We start from the raw sequence: 17,095 nt of genomic DNA on the forward strand, positions 1-17,095 counted from the left end.
CCTGGCGCCACTTTCTCTGGATATGAGTGTCTGCTAAATGACTAACATGTAAACCAGGGTATTACAACTGGCAGCCCAAGGGCCTATTTGCCCCCCCAAGTTTTCTGAGCAAAAAAAAAAAAGAATCAATTATTTTTTAAATGTTCATTGTTGGACATAAATTGAAGAAATCTGTTCCCAAGTATTCCCACGCATAATAGAGAGACGTGATCATATACAAATGTAAGCAATGTTTGAAATTATTATGTTTTTGTCAAACATTAAATCTGTTTTGGCTTCTTGAGTCAATTTGCAGTCAAAGGATTATTTGTAATTATGTTCCGTCCCCTTGAACATCCGCTCAACAAAAAATCGTCCCACAGCTGAATCATTAAAAAAAAAATGTTTATTTAACTAGTATAAACCATACCATAGCATAAACCAACCATTCTGTATATTCTATTATGTCCATATTACTCAAATTAGTTTTTATTACTCTCTTTTTCTTCTATCTTTTACTACTACTTGTTTGTTATGATTGATATTGTTATTGTACTGCATTGTTGAGGAGTGTTAGCAGGTCAGCTTCTCCCTGTATGTGTGCACCTGATCAATAAACGTGTTATTTTATTTTGATTCCCCATCTAATAGAAATGTGCCTGCTTGTTTCCCAAGCTTTACTCTGGACCAATAATTGCAATGGTTTATATTTAGGTACATGGATCACTATGAGATATACATTAGTTATTTACAGCGCAGATATGACATATTACACAGTCACAGTGAATAAGTGTAGGTAGCCTACTGGCTGTGTGCTTGTTATAGGCTTACACGTGTAGCTATTTTATTCAAATTCAAAATGCGGCACTTTGTTCTGGACCTTTATGTTTAAAATAGAAATGTCTAACCGAGCCAAGAGGTGTGGTTTACTTAGTAACTGGTTTCACATTAGCGTCGTTGTGCTGTAATCTGATACTTCTCTTTCTGAAGAAAAAGAGCGCACTGGAGACAAAGGGGATATGGGGCTTTAACGGGGTTTTATGCTTCTAGATAGGCGAAATGAGGGACAACATGCTTCGAATACAAATACATTAGTCAAAATCAAAACAAAAAAATCAAGGGGCAACAGTAGGCTTTTCATGAAGAAAATATGTTGTTGAACTTAAGCAATGCTTGCAGTCACACAAAGGGACGGTATTCATCAAAGCCACTTGAAGCACTTGGCATAGGCTATGTCTTACACGAAACGCCATTAAAATGTCAACATGTAATTAATGAGAGAGAATAACAATGTTTCTAACACTAAGATAAATGACATATAAATCGACATCATGTAAAAACTTTCTTCACGCTGGTAACTTCACAGCGGAGTACACCCTTTAAATATTTGACCATTAGGAGAAAGAAAACTGGGAGGAGCTTGATAGGCGGGACACATTGCAAAGAGTGACAACAATCTGTCCAATTAAAACCGCTAAAACATGTTGCTTAAATTTGGATTGCCCAATCACGTTTTCAATCGACCAGCTCCATTCTAACTAATGGATTACAGTCGAGCCTAACAAACAGATGTAACTGGTTTTCATCATTCTCTTCTCTTCTTCTCAGCCTCTCACAGAAATCACTGCCAGAAACATCGAGGCATCAAACACAGTATTTATTTCGGAAACATATCATACCCTTAGATTCAACTAAATATGGCTGATACCGCAGTAGACACTACCACAACTACCGAGATTTCAGCAAAGGTGAGTTAATTAATTTGACTACGTTAGCCCACGTTACTAGTTAACGTACTCTTCAGTTTAGCCTGTGTGAACACCAACTAGCTAACTTTAGCTTTTATAACCATGTAATAACCAAATCACTTAGGTTAATGTTAGTCATTGTCAATGACTGAAAAATAGTAGGTAGCAATGTTGTATGTTGTTCTCAAACGTTTAGCTAGTTATTTAGTTGATTCACTTTTCTATTACTTTGCTAGCTATGTTAGCTAGCTGGTTTTGCCGTTTAATTTGCAAGCTAAACTGCTAAATGTATCGTTTATGTATAGTTTTGCTAGCTAAATAACGTTAGCTAAACAATCCCTCAGAAAATAGAATGCGCTCGAGCTTCACGGTTGAGCAATGGCGGGAAGGGCTCCAGTCTTTCAGAGCGCGAGTGTAGTGTGCGCCCTAATCATGTCTGTGGTGAACCGCGACGCAAATTCCCGATGCCTTCCATTGTAGGCACTTTGGCAGTGGTCGGACACACTCCACTTGTAAAGATTGGTGATATGAATAGAACGCCGACTATAATTTTTAAAAACATAATCTGAACTAGAGAAGGGCTGGTTTCATTGGCAACGAGTAAATGGACAAATCGTTTTGGAGATGCAACAATTGTACCTATCAGTGAGCTAGCAAATCAAGGAAAACATATTTTCAGGAGCTCAAAGAGAAGAAAGAGGTTGTCGAGGAGGTGGAGGAGAAGGAGAATGGCAGCGGGGACGCACCAGCCAACGGCAATGGAACAGTGAGTTGAAGCTTATTCCCTCGCGAGCCTCATGGCCTTTTGTCTCGGCGCCATCATCATGCAGGTGTTGTCAGACTCCGCCCTACTGTTCCATGCATGCTATCCCACAGCTCTTTGTTTAGTTTGTGAGATGGCACAGATGTTTTCTCAAGAGATCGCAATTGGCCCTCATTGCGCTCCCTTCCCCTACTCTCTGGGGAATTAAGTATAAACTGGAGCATGTGCCCTGTTTTAACTCTGAAGCTTGTTGGCTGTGACTCATGGGCTATTATTGTAACTTTTTTCTGAAGACTATTCGAAATTAAATTACTTAGATGTCATTCTGCATACAATGTACCCATATTTATATGACATATTACAAAGTTACTCAAATTCTTTGTTTCCTTCCCTCCAGCACACAAATGGTGCAGAGACAAAGACAAATGGTGCAGACGATTCTGAAGAAACCCCTGTGTGTGAGAAGGAAGAAGAGGATGGTAAGTTCATGTTTCTTTTTGGACTTGCAGCTGGATAAAAAAAAAACATGTTTGTTTGATACTTGTGAAGTGTCTGAAGCCCTTGTTTTTGCTTCATGTATGAAATTGATTGCAGGAGAGGGACTGGATGCAGCCAAGGATGCAGAAGAAGTTGCTGGTGAGGAGGTTGACCACCCGGTGAAGCTCCCAGCTGATGAGGTTGAACACCCTGTGAAGCGCCCAGCTGATGATGAGGTTGACCACCCGGTGAAGCTCCCAGCTGATGAGGTTGACCACCCTGTGAAGCGCCCAGCTGATGAGGAGGTATGCTTTTGTCAGATGATTTTAAAACGCAGTCAATATAATAGATTCACTTATACCATGAGACTATCTTTATGACTGTTGTATATCTATCTGGTCACAAGTTCCCACTTAAAACTTGTATTTTTTCCCTTCAGGACCAATTGGAAACAAAAAAACAGAAAACAGAAAACGGTGAATCAAAGGAAGCTGAAGTGAAGGCATAGTGTGCAGAGTATGTACTCCTCTGAAACGCTGTCTACATGGCACGTTCAACTTCACCTTGTAGAGCTTGTGCTTTATGTATGCTTTACAGATTTTGTTTGTCTCCAAGATATTACATTGCACTGGAGTCCTAAAACATAGAGGCCGCTCCTCTCTTTTTATAAACTGTTATTTATTGGTTTCTTAAGCAATCTTAACAAAACAATCTGTGCTATTTTATCGGTTTTGTTATTTCGTATGAGTTAAGCACATTCTCTACATAGTTAACTGCTGACCAGCTGATTCAGAGACAGACAGCTGTAACCTTCTCCACATGTTCAGGGTGACTTCTCAGACTCACTGAAGACCAAAGATAAGTTTTAAGCAGGGGCTAATGGACTATTGTTAGCATTATTAATTCAGGCTTTTTTAATCCTTTTTGTTTACTGCTGCTAGTAGTTAATCCTTTGCCAGGCTGATCTGTTAACACAACAGATGGCACAAATGGAAGAACGCCTCCATGATAAAAGACGCTTGACCCTGTTTGGGGGGCTGGCTTCTGCAATGTTAATTACCCCCTCTTAAATCTTAGGGCTTTGGTCATGTTCTGTATGCATTTCACACACGTTTGTACCATTTGTACCCAAGATACTGTTTCTTTTTTTGGTTTCATTTGAGGTTATTATGTTATGTCTGGGTGACTCAGAAATTGTGTCTACAACGGTCTTTATCAATATCATTCCCACCCTGGTGTTCTTAGTCTCTTCTTGTGCAGTTATATTTCATGATTGCTATTTGGTTGCTTCGACCACTGCTTTGTATATTCTGGTTCTTGATGATTAAATAAATCAGTCTTGTCTTTTTACCAATTTTTTAAAATTTTGCATAGACTGATAGTTCAGTGTAGCTTTTCACGTCCATTCTTAAATAAGATGCTGAATAGCTTTTTAGTGTTATAATCAAATTACAATTGTGATACTAGTGTTTGAACTGAAAGTATATCTTATTAAATTGTTAAAATTGTCCTAGCCATGTAAGCATTGATGTCAGTTGACCTCATTTAGTATAAGACTGAATATGAATGGTTTAGTTTGAGGAACAGGAGTAATTCTCAAGCTGATCGTTGTTACTGGGAGAGGGAGGGACTCATAATCTTAGCATCTGGCTTTTTCCATTGAACTGTCTGGACACATCAATCCATTGAAGTCCTCCTGACATGATGCAGTTTACAGCTCCACCTAGTGGTACAAACTGGTATTGTGGGTTGACTCCAGGCAGGGCTGATTGGTGACAATCACTACTCTGATAGAACTGTTATCACATGGTGATGCTGAATGTAGGTTTTCAGGTCAGTGACCAGTTATAAAGAGTGGTTACATAATACTGTATGTCTGAATGCAAAATACATAATAGCTGTAAATCTAATACCAACATTTTACAAGTAAACTGATCATAAAGGAAACTTATAATATACATCATTATCTGCATAGATAGAAAACCTATAAGACACTTGGAATTCTATGCTAAAGTGAGTTTAATAAAAAAAAAACAGACCCCAAAAAGTGAAAATTGTTATTTTAATTGAACAGTACCCTGAGGTTAAGTAGCTGTTACATTAACATAATATTGGAATTATGGATGAAAAAGAACCATCAGAAGACAATTTTTTTTTGTAAAATATCAGAAATGTTATTTTGTTGAATTGAAGCAAGTTGTAACAGCATGATGGTCCTCCATACAGGTCCTGTGTCCTCACAAGAAACCAGTCAGACACATGACATCGTCATGGCGTGTGTCCAGTCTGTTAGGGAGGCTTTAGTGGGAGACCCTGATCAACATTCCGCTGAGCCATCACCAGCTATAGGTGACTCACGCAGGCATGAGTTGTGTCAATTACATTGTGTTGTCCAAGGCAAGCAATGCCAAGCAAGCTATTTTAGCCTGTCCAAGATTTAAATAAATAAAAATTGAAAAGTAATTATGATTTCACCAATGTTTTCATTGGCTGCTTGGTGAACATGGAAGACAAAATGTTGTTATTTCAGCTGTATAGAATCTAAACTAATGACAGTGAATAAGTGTGGTGTGTGAGGAGACTGGATAACTATCCCAAATGTGAGAGGACCACTCCAGTGAGCCAGTTTGGGTATAGTGTGGTGAAACAAGCCTAAACACTAACTAAAGCATGTGCCCTAGTGGTGAAATTAAGCACTTGCTGTTGGCAAAAATGAACCCAAAATTCTTCCCTCTCAAGGTTGTCCAGCTCCATCATCGATAGCATAGTTCACATGTATTTTCTTGAATTATTTCTTGCCACCAAACAACAGATTTGTTGTTCTTCTTTTCTGTTCAGTTTCCGATGGAATGCCGAATCACACCCCAGTTTCAACTTCTCTTCCTGGTAATGACAAGAATCACTGTCATTACAACGGTCACACCAGTAGCTGAGTGACAGGTCAGATTGAAGTCCATGGCTTAGTAAAGGGTTTGTCTGTGTGTATGTTTGTGAACGCAGTGGGGACCGTCAAGTCAAAATGGTAAATAATGACCATAATAATCTGGTTGACTGGTGAGAAAGATATAAGCCTGATCAGAGGGCACATGCTTGGCTCTAATGTTCACATAGTGCAAACCGAGTGAATGCAGTACTATATGGCGTGTGTGTGTTGTATTGTGTGTCTGTGTGTAGATGTACAGTAGATGTGTTACTGTGCTTACAGGAATTTAGGGCTTCAAGCAAAGGTCATTGGTGACTCGAGACAGTCCCTAAACCTGCTTACAGGGGGATGTGCTAACTCAGAGAAACAGGCAGGTAAAGGTCCCATCGACACGGACACTATGATCTGAGCCAGGAAGTACTGGCAGCTGAGCAGAGAGATGTCCACCCCCATTCCTCTCCTGGTGCCTTCTTTTGACGATCCACAGAACTACACACACAGACAAACACACAGCACAGACAGAGAGAGAGCACATGTATAATTCCACATAATACCTTGCTATATCAAAATTCAACAGTTGGACAACACTGACCAACACCAGGATATAAAACACTATGTCACAGAAACCACACTGAACAATATTATATTCAGTGTAATCCCATTTATCTTCACTAACCTGCGGGCTCTGGTAGTATTCACACAGCAGAGAGTAAGGTAGCGTGCATAGAGTGGAGAATAGCACCCCGTAGGTGATACAGAGAGACAGCACCACATAAATGTTGGTGGAGAGCGTAGCAAGGCCTGTGCCAAGGCCAAACACCAGGTAGGCAAAGAAATAGAGAGAGCGGAGGGAGAAACGTTCCCCCAGCTTCTCCAACATGGCTATGAATAGAAATGAGAGGAAGGAAAAAATCCTGTAAAACAACTAAATGTGATAAAGAATCTAAATTATGGATGTTGTGTGAGGTGTGTGTTCTGTTTCTGTGTTCTGAGTGACTGAATGCGTTTGTGTTTTCTTTTTAGTGTCTGTGTGTGTGTGTGTGTGCAGGACTCACCTGAGTAAAAGGCAGCACTGAATGCATAGATGCACATGCCCCAGCAGCCCATGCTGACCCCAGCATTGTAGCGTTGGTAGGCCTCAGAGTCATGGGGTGCTCTGGGGTCTCCCTTGAACACTACCTCCCCCATGAAGTCAGTGTAGAACAGCAGCATGCCCTCAAAGGACAGCCAACCTTTAGGATCAAGACAGGATGGCAGATAACTCATATTTACGTAGACAAACTCACACAGCTTCCTCTGGATCACAGACAGGTGTTGTGATAACAAAGCCAAACTCACTGGTGGCTTTAACCTTGGTAGGCATACAGACAATGAAACACAAGCACAAGAGTGACATGACTCTCACCCAAAAAATGGTTAGTGCAGAGGCTGCGCAGTGATGGAGGCATCCTGTAGATGGCGATACACAGCATCCTCATTGACATCTGTGAATCTGCTGTCTCCACATTTTCCCTCAGGTCACTCTCATAGCGCACCCCATTCAGCAGAATATTTGCCACCTTCATTACAGGAAGAATAAGATTCAAAAAACAAATTCTCTCAACACGATGATCTGTAAACAAACAAATCAGAGGGAATCAATTCCAGGCCGACCTGCTGACTGAAGGTCACTGTTCTTCTGCGGCCATTTTCCATCCCTCCACTCTGGGTCACCATGGACTCCTCCACTAGCGCAAGGCTCTGAGGGCGCTTCAAGATACTAGCGGATGAACCTCGATGGGGCCCTCCCCCCATCTGAGCCTCCCCTGCCTCGGCCCGTGATCCTGCCCCAGCCAGGGTCACTGTCACTGCTACTGCTCCAGACTGTGAACCTGTTCCAGGCTGAGATCCCTGGAGAGGTAGGGTGTCCCCTGGAGGCAGGGGTCGGGCTGCAGTGTCTGGGTCAAGGGGCTGTGGCGATGGCTGTCCAGTGTAGCAGTCGATGAGCACACTGTCTATAAAGGAGGTTCCCAGGGATGAGGCAAACTCGTTAATGCCAGTGAGAGAGTTGTCCCGACTGATAAAGCTGCCATATTTAGGAGTGAGCGGGCTGAGGGGGAGATGGGGCTGGTGAGGCTGGCACAGAGGCATGCGTTGGCGTCAGGGTTCGAGGGGCGGGGTTCAGAGAACTGGTAGCTATTGAGCCCAGTCACTTCCTCTTCCTCCTCCAATCCCAGCCCTGCCCCCTGAGGGTCTGGGGGAGAGGGGGGTAGAGGGAGGCTGGGGCTCTTCAGAGAGCCCTTCTGAAGCTGCGTTTTTGGCAGGGGCCGCTCGGGGATGCTGTTGAGGGTCATGCATGTGGAAATGACCAAAGTGACACTGGTGAACATGTATATGATTCGAAGTTGACCTCCCATTGATCTCCCGAAATCAGTGTGGTCCCAGTTAATTCCACCCACGATGTACCCGAATCCACCACCCAGACCTGCATAAAGAGAGTGGGACATAATCATCATAGAGCCGATCATCATATCAATGACACTGATTATACTATCACATCTTAGATATACTGTATATGCTATCACTATCACATCTTAGATATACTGTATATTCTATCACATCTTAGATATACTGTATGTGCTATCACTATCACATCGTAGATATACATCGTCAGAAGTGGTTTATATGTACATTTTACTGTCTCACATACCAGTAGTGAGTGTTACAGCCTATTGGTATGTATTCTCGAACCAGCCAGTAGTGTACAACAAAATTTCCCTGACAGACCAGTTGTAAGTGAATAGCTCTCTAACCTGCCAGTAGTATGTATACTCCCACTGGGCACAAACTGGATGAATCAACGTTGTTTCCATATTATTTTAACCCCCAAAAAGCTATGTGATGACGTTGAATCTACATGGAAAACTGATTGGGTTTGAAAAACGTTGAACCTAAATCTAATGACACAGTGACATGTTTTATTGATTTCACGTTAAATTAACGTTAGTTGACAACTCAACCAAATGTAAATCAAAACTATAAATTGAAGTTACGTCTGAGCCCAGTGGGCTGTGTATTTCCCCGACTGACTAGCAGTTAGTGTATGCAGTGCTCTCAAACCTGCCAGTAGAGCATGAATATTGAGGCCACGATCCTGGTCCTCTGGCAGGCACACATCCATCATGTAGGCATGGCTGGGGTTATCTGCCGAGTCCGCACTGAAGTCCATCAGAACCACTCCACAAATAGTCAGTATGATGCCCCACTTGTGATTGGTTGCTGTGTCTGCCACCGCAGCTCCAATGTCCCGCCCATTCAGCACCAGTGTTAAACCAAGCAGAGCTCCTACAAAGGTAAAACAGAGAACTCCATCACTTCAGGATATCAATATTAGTTTAAAAACAGGAACCCAGCCACACCAGAGGGGGGAGAGCCATGCAAGAAGTGGATGGTGAATATTCCTTACCTATAGCCAAGGCCAAAATAAACGGTCTCCGCCGGCCAAAGCGGGATGTGCAGCGGTCACTCCAAGCTCCCAGGAGAGGCTGGAAAAGGAATCCTTAAAACCATGAAGAAAGGAGAAGGATTTAGGGGCACTCAATGGGAAATGCAGATGGGAACATCTATATAGTCTAACTATACTATTCAAAGTATAGTTAGGTATCATATGTCTTCCAATCAAACAGGACTTTCTGTATCTACTTCATCTCTCCCTGCCACTTCATTACCCAATATAGGACTGGTGAACCACACCAGGCTGTAGAACTGGTCTGGCAGACCCATCTGTAGCAGGACTGGGGTGACATAGGCCGTCTCCATGGCATAGCTGAACTCTATGCCAAACAGGACGCAGCCATTGAAGAGCAGCTCTGGGAAGGTGCGGCGGGGGGGTAGCTCACTGAGGTCCAGCTGATTCAGAGGGCAGGGGGTGTTGGGCGGTGGGGGCGGGGATGGTCTGATCAGCTTCCAACACTTCGGGGGTCTGTGGAAGTTGTTGGCACGGTGACTCAAGAGGCGCGTGGTAGACGATGGGAAGCTGGCCGTCTTGGGCATGGAGCTCCTCCAGAGGCCGTCATTAGTGGTACCCAATGGCCTCTCTGATGACCTCCCTCCTGGGCTGGCCAAGAGAGGGTCACTGGGGGTGCCCATTCCTGGAGAGGACATCACTCTGTTAGGTGAGCCCAGTTTACTCTGCACACACTAGGAGATGGTCATAAGATAAAATGCAATCAAAGTTAGAAGACAAATAGTTTTTTACGAGGAGGAAGACAGTACAGTTAGGAGGCATGTCAATAACATATGTGCAGTCATCATTACATCTATAAAATATTGAATCATCATAATAGCCTTGGCAAGCTAATTTTAGAGGACACTCAAGATCAAAAGATCAATTCTTCAATGTTGAATCATTTTGGTTGCTCATGTTGACCAGTAGTGTGTGTCACAGAAAGTATTTGACTCTGGTGACAACATTAAGGACATTAGAAGGGGTCGGGAATCAGTTAAATGCAGGCTAAACTGACAACGGAGTAAAGAGCAGAAATCTCAACTAGCATGCAAGTCGCAGTAATGAAGAATTGAGTGTGTGCGCGTTCACGCGAATTCTGCAGAGAGATTTTCGGCACAAGACCGGCACGACGCACTGAAAATAATGCACTTATTTATACTGATGTGCTGATGCGGAATCGCGTTTCCATCTTGAATTTTTCATGGATGTATTTTTCATTGTAAAAAATATATTCTGGTAGGACCTATAAAAAAAACATTTATGACACGGTCTCCTCAAATAACACACGTTTTAAGATGCTAGGTTACACATTATATCGTTGTGAAACACGTCTTTAAACATGAAAAATATGTAAAAACGTGACTGACTGGCTTGATAGGTCTGACTGGCTTGATAGAAATGTTTGTTCTCAAGGTGGTGATTATACAATTGAATTAACTCATGATCTTGCAGGACAAGGCGTGCATATTGAAACAACACGAAAGAAAATTACCTTATCAGTGTTTCTCTGTCATGTATTTCAGCATTTTCTGTTGGTGAACAAGTCAATCATATTTATGCTTATAATATTTACGTTGAATTAGATAATTCATTTTTTTCCCCTGAGATGCATTCATCTCCCTACTTTAACCTTCGTCACTATTCCTCTCCCTTCCTCTGTCCCTCACACGTGACGTCACATTACCACTCCTGTTTCCCTGCGCTAGGTAGACAAGCAGCATCAACACCAACATGGCAGCTATCGCACCGCCAGAGACTTTTCGTTTCCATTATCATGAACCATATTTAAAATGATTGTCAACAACCCTGACCAAGAGTTAAAAATATTATATGGATGTGTCGACCTTGGCTTATCTAAGACCCAAACTGATTTACTTAGTTTTTTTGTGCTGTCCAAACATGTTTACCTAAATATTTGCATAATAGGCAATGACTTTTCATAAAAAGCTTTCTGGTAGAAGTACAGTAGCATAGTAGTTTTATTTTCATAAACCAACACGAAGCATGAAAGCAGATGCCATGCCATGAGCTCCTTTGATCTCACCAACACCTGTTCATCACTAGTTACCACAGCCACGAAGTCATAATTATGTCTAAACCCTGCCTATTTCTGAAATGTATCTTCTTAAAATCCGATTTTAAACCTAACCCTAACCTTAACCACACTGCTATCTTATGCCTAGCCCTAACCTTAAAGTGGCAATCAGCACTTGAAACAATAACAAAGCTTACTCCCTGCCCATTTCGGTAAAAAGCTAGGGGATGGGGCACGAGAAATGTAACCACTCTTAGATTATTAGACAGAGCTAGATATGCAAGGACTGGCCATCCATGATATCAGAACTATAGTTTTAACCATATTGTGAGGCTATATACAGTTTGTCAGAGGAAGGCCCTAAAAATTGTCAAAGACTCCAGCCACCCTAGTCATAGATTGTTCTCTCTGCTACCACATGAAGCAGTACCGGAGCGCCAAGTCTAGGTCCAAGAGGCTTCTCAACAGCTTCTACCCCCAAACCATAAGACTCCTGAACAGCTAATCAAATGGCTACCCAGACTATTTGCATTGCCCCCCCCCCCCCCCACCCCCACCCCTCTTTTACACTGCTGCTATTCTATGTTTACTATCTATGCATAGTCACTTTAACTCTACCTACATGTACATATTACCTCAACTAACCGGTGCCCCTGCACTTTGACTCTGTACCGGTACCCCCTCTAGATACTGTAGCTTCACTGTGTTGTTAGTTGCAACACTGCGTTGTTGGTTAAGGGCTTGTAAAGTAAGCATTTCACTGTAAAGTCTACCTACACCTGTTGTATGAGGCGCATGTGACATACATTTTTATTTTATTTGTTTACATTTACTTTGTTTACAAATATTGGAGTAAAACAATCTTATATTTGGGGTTCTGATGGGGTACAAAAGTTGAACTAAGGTCATGAGGCATTTATAAGTTATATTCTTCAAGAATCAATGGGTTCATATAATTCATTTATAAGTAAAAAAAATGGATGTAGCAACTGCAATAGGTGTGGTCGTTGTACAATCTAATAGTTTACTAATAGTGAGGGGTGTGTTCTAATAGTAAGGTTCTGTATTTATTTTCTTAGTCAACCTTGTGTTCTGTTTCTTTGTGTTCTTGAACGTAGCCCTGTCTTTCATTTTTGTTCATTGATTTCACCTGTGTTAGTTACTCACCTGGTCTCATCAGCTCCTTATTTAGTTCAGTTCATTCTGTTTGTGCCTTTGTGAGGTATTGTTCGTTTTGACTCTACTAAGCCTTTTCCTAGCTCGTTTGTGAGAACCAGTTATAGCCTTCAGTCCTAGTTTTGATTCACCTGCCTGTTTGCCTACCTGTGTATGACCATTGCCTGCCTGTGACCACGATTCTTGCCTTCTGCTAAGGTGAAATAAACACCTGCCGTGCTCTGCATGTGAATCTACACCTTTTTCTCTCTGAGTATTCATTACAACTGCCATGTCTGAGAAAATAGTTTTACTAATGTAGTCTCCAGTCAATTCAGTCAGTGTAAATGGCAAAGATTGAACTAAATCAAGTTGGAATGAACTTGAGTGTTTCTGGATAGGTATGTTAAAGCGTCAATGTGTGTGAGATGATGGTGGGTTTAGCTTACTAACTAGCTGACTTGGAATTTATAAATGCATAGGCTATTAAATTAAGATCAGGAAGGACATTTTTTTTTTTTCATGAGCATGGCCTTATTTCTATTACAGCATATTGTATGACTGTCATTCATATTTCATTCACCCTGTTCAATGTTACATCAAAAGGTTTAGGCTACAACATGACACTAACATTTTCCCTGTACCCATCATGAGGTTGCTACAACCTAGCCTATGAAAAGTTTATAACAGTAGGTTGAGAGACAACTTTGAGGTGACATTCAATACCGCCTTCATCTAGCTGCTATAGGGTGTAATCAGTAGTCCAACAGTTACAAACAAGTTTCTATTGGACAAATTCAGGTATGTTTATCCCCATTTTGTTCTGTTTGCTTCCGTTTAAGAAATGTTTAACAGAATCAGCGTAATGAATACACCCTTGATCACGTGTAAACACAGTTCACTTTCATAGCAGCCACATTGTATACCTTCTCCCATGCGCTCTCCTCCTCTCACCTCTTCACTTGTGGACTTCAGTGAACAACACATCAGCTGTATGTGACCAGGTGAGAGAACCTTTCCAAGCCAAACTGCTACACACAGCCTACATCGTTGTCACCATATTAGCTAAAGTAACGTCATAGTCATCATCGCTAATATAATTAACTCGTTAGTAAACCTGTTACAATCATGCAGTAATGTTAGTGTACAGTCAGTAAGCAGTTACACCGGAGGGCCCCGGTGGCAATACATTGGAAAACTAGAAGCTTACCTTGACTTGGAAGAGTTCCAGTGTTGTATAGTCATAGCCAGCTAGCTAACATACAGTAGCATCCCTCTGTTTGAGCAGGGTGTTTCATTAGGCTGAACTAGCTAGCTGCAATTGTCTGAAAACACAACAGCTAGCTGATCTGCACATGCTCTGAGGGCGCGGCTAGGGATGCCATTTCGGCCAGTAGCCTTGAAAGGGCTAATTAAATAACTCCTCCATGGAGACAGTAAGCACATAGATCTCAGGGTGTCGCCTCGGCAGCTCAGAGTGTTTATGCTTGAGGTGTGAGAAAAAGGTGTTTAGCTCGTCCAGTAGGGCGGCGTTGGTGTCCACCACTTGACTGGCTTTCGTTTTGTAATCTGTGATCGTTAGAAGCCCATACCACATTCACTTTGTGTCCAACCTGCTGAATTGCTACCACACTTTGTCCCTATACTTGTGCCTCGCCATCTTGCTCGATCTGCATAGGTAGTATTTGTACTGTTTAACCATACAATTGTCCCCGGTCACATTGCCATGTTTATAAGCAGCATCTCTCTCCTTCAGTTTTCTGACAAGGCTGCCATTAAGTTGGCGAGTGCACTGTTCATTGCTGGCTTCCCCTAAAGTAAATGGGTGTTTTGCTAAAATTATATGACTCCTGTGTAAATAAAGTAATTTAAAATACTTCACCAGAGAGCATGACTTAGCCACAGAGGATCATTAGCTTCTTAATGTTTTTTTTGCTGAGGATTGTTTCAAATCACAATTGTATAGACCTATGCCTATTTGGGTAGCCTTCAATTTGGGCAGCATGCGTTGAAATAGGCCTAGCTGATTTGAAAGTTGCAGCTGTCTGTGAAAAGCATCTAAAATATGTGTGAAGATAATGTGTCTTGAGTATAATTTACAAATGTTGAGAGAAGAAGGTGAGGGGTGTGTTGTGAAGATATGGCGGATCTCTCTCCAGAATGTACAGTTGAAGAAGTACGTTTACATACACCTTAGCCAAAAAGTTTTTCACAATTCCTGACACTTAATCCCAGTAAAAATTCCCTGTCTTAGGTCAGTTAGGATCACCAATATATTTTAAGAATGTGAGATGTCAGAATAATAGTAGAGTGAATTATTTCAGCTTTTATTTCTTTCATCACATTCCCAGTGGGTCAGAAGTTTACATACACTCAATTAGTATTTGGTAGCATTGCCTTTAAATAGTTTAACTTGGGTCAAACGTTTCGGGTAGCCTTCCATAAGCTTCCCACAATAAGTTGGGTAAATTTTGGCCCATTTCTCCTGACAGAACTGGTGTAACTGAGTCACGTTTGTAGGCCTCCTTGCTCGCACACACCTTTTCAGATCTGCCCACAAATTCTCTATGGGATTGAGGTCAGGGCTTTGTGATGGTCACTCCAATACCTTGACTTTGTTGTCCTTAAGCCATTTTTCCACAACTTTGGAAGTATGCTTTGGGTCGTTGTCCATTTGGAAGACCCATTTTTGACCAAGCTTTAACTTCCTGACTGATGTCTTGATGTTGCTTAAATATATCCACATCATTTTCCTCCCTCATGATGCCATTTATTTTGTGAAGGGCACCAGTCCCTCCTGCAACACAGCACCCCCACAACATGATGGTGTTCTTCGGCTTGCAAGCATCCCCCTTTTTCCTCCCAACATAACGATGGTCATTATGGCCAAACAGTTATATTTTTGTTTCATCAGACCAGACAATATTTCTACAAAAAGTACAATATTTGTCCCCATGTGCAGTTGCAAACCGTAGTCTGGCTTTTTTATGGTGGTTTTGGAGCAGTGGCTTCTTCCTTGCTGAGCGTCTCAGACTCGTTTTACTGTGGATATCGATACTTTTGTACCTGTTTCCTCCAGCATCTTCGCAAGGTCCTTTGCTGTTCTGGGATTGATATGCACTTTAAGCGCCAAAGTACGTTCATCTCTAGGAGACAGAATCCGTCTCCTTCCTGAGCGGTATGACGGCTGCGTGGTCCCATGGTGTTTATACTTGTGTACTATTGTTTGTACAGATGAACGTGGTACCTTCAGGCATTTGGAAATTGCTCCCAAGGATGAACCAGAGGTCTACAATGTTTTTTTGAGGTCTTGGCTGATTTCTTTTGATTTTCCCATGATGTCAAGGAAAGAGGCACTGAGTTTGGCCTTGAAGTACATCCACAGGTACACTTCCAATTGACTCAAATGATGTCAATTCGCCTGTCAGAAGCTTCTAAAGCCATGACACCATTTTCTGGAATTTTCCAAGCTGTTTAAAGGCACAGTCAACTTAGTGTATGTACATTTCTGACCCACTGGAATTGTGATAGTGAAATTCTGTCTGTAAAAAATTGTTGGAAAAATGAATTGTATCATGCACAAAGTAGATGTCCTACCCGACTTGCCAAAACTATAGTTTGTTAACAAGAAATTTGTGGAGTGGTTGAAAAACAAGTTTTAATGACTCCAACCTAAGTGTATGTAAACCTCCGACTTCAACTGTATGCACTCAGCCCTCCAGAATGTGCTCAGCTGTCTCCCGCCAACTCTTGCGAATTTATTGTGTGAATTGTTTGAACTTTGTTTATTTGTATCAATTCTCATATAGCCCCAGTAGGCCTAGTAAATGTACCATTAATCCCTGTTTCTGTTTCTGTTAATGCATGTATTAATTTCAGTAATTTACCATTCTCATTCTCGGAGTGGAAACGTTGTTTGCAAAGTTCACAAACTGCTACACTTGTAAGAAACTAGTTTTAGTTTATTTCATAACCATAAGTTTTGACAATTTTTTAAATTGTCTTTTGTTTGGAGTGCTCCATGTGTCTGGTTTCTCTGTCCTAATAACATTGAAGGAGCGCACTCGCTTCTTGGCCTCTCAAGCAACTACAAATGTATTGACACACAACTGACTTGAAATGAAAGGCAATGGGACGGTACATATTTTATTTGAGCAAATATAGCATATAAAATATATATTCATAATTACTTTGCAAATAGTTTTTTTATTTGATTTAGATTCAATAGAAGTGTTAGCTTCCTTTTGTAAGGTTGACATGTATGTAGTGTTACACCCAGTGAGAGAGAGTGTGGCACAAGGAGCCATAGTTTATTTAACTAAAAGAGAACCTTTTACACATTTTTCTCCCCAATTCGTAGATAGTCTTTTCCCATCGCTGCAACTCCCGTACGGACTCTGGAGAGGCAAAGGTCGAGAGCCGTGCGTCCTCCAAAAAACGGCCCTGCCAAGACGCACTGCTTCTTGATACACTACTCGCTTAACCCAGAAGCCAGCTGCACCAATGGGTCAGAGGAAACACCTGTCAC

General features: G+C 41.7%; 1 protein-coding gene and 1 pseudogene across 2 annotated transcripts; one reads left to right on the plus strand and one right to left on the minus strand.

Annotated features, from left to right (window-relative positions):
- Nucleotides 1-1,472: 1,472 nt before the first annotated feature.
- LOC110494624 (prothymosin alpha) lies at nt 1,473-4,482 on the plus strand. Of its 2 annotated transcripts, XM_021569855.2 has the most exons (5): nt 1,473-1,727; nt 2,407-2,493; nt 2,888-2,969; nt 3,085-3,272; nt 3,407-4,482. In XM_021569855.2, the coding sequence occupies exons 1-5, from the start codon at nt 1,677-1,679 to the stop codon at nt 3,473-3,475; spliced, it is 477 nt and encodes a 158-aa protein (XP_021425530.1). In that variant the 5' UTR covers nt 1,473-1,676; the 3' UTR covers nt 3,476-4,482. The 2 variants fall into 2 exon arrangements, with proteins under 2 accessions (XP_021425530.1, XP_021425532.1); XM_021569857.2 differs by lacking the exon at nt 2,407-2,493 and having other exon boundaries at nt 1,533-1,727.
- A 1,702-nt stretch (nt 4,483-6,184) lies between these two features.
- LOC110494623 lies at nt 6,185-11,059 on the minus strand (annotated as a pseudogene).
- Between the last annotated feature and the right edge of the window lie 6,036 nt (nt 11,060-17,095).

The sequence above is a fragment of the Oncorhynchus mykiss genome, chromosome 17, assembly GCF_013265735.2.
Source record: "Oncorhynchus mykiss isolate Arlee chromosome 17, USDA_OmykA_1.1, whole genome shotgun sequence".
Lineage (NCBI taxonomy): Eukaryota > Metazoa > Chordata > Actinopteri > Salmoniformes > Salmonidae > Oncorhynchus > Oncorhynchus mykiss.

Coding starts and splice junctions, on each gene's coding strand:
- LOC110494624 (XM_021569855.2), top strand. CDS start 1,677: ATGGCTGATACCGCAGTAGACACTACCACAACTACCGAGATTTCAGCA. Junction 2,494..2,887: donor CAGCCAACGGCAATGGAACA/GTGAGTTGAAGC, acceptor CCTTCCCTCCAG/CACACAAATGGTGCAGAGAC. Junction 2,970..3,084: donor TGAGAAGGAAGAAGAGGATG/GTAAGTTCATGT, acceptor AATTGATTGCAG/GAGAGGGACTGGATGCAGCC.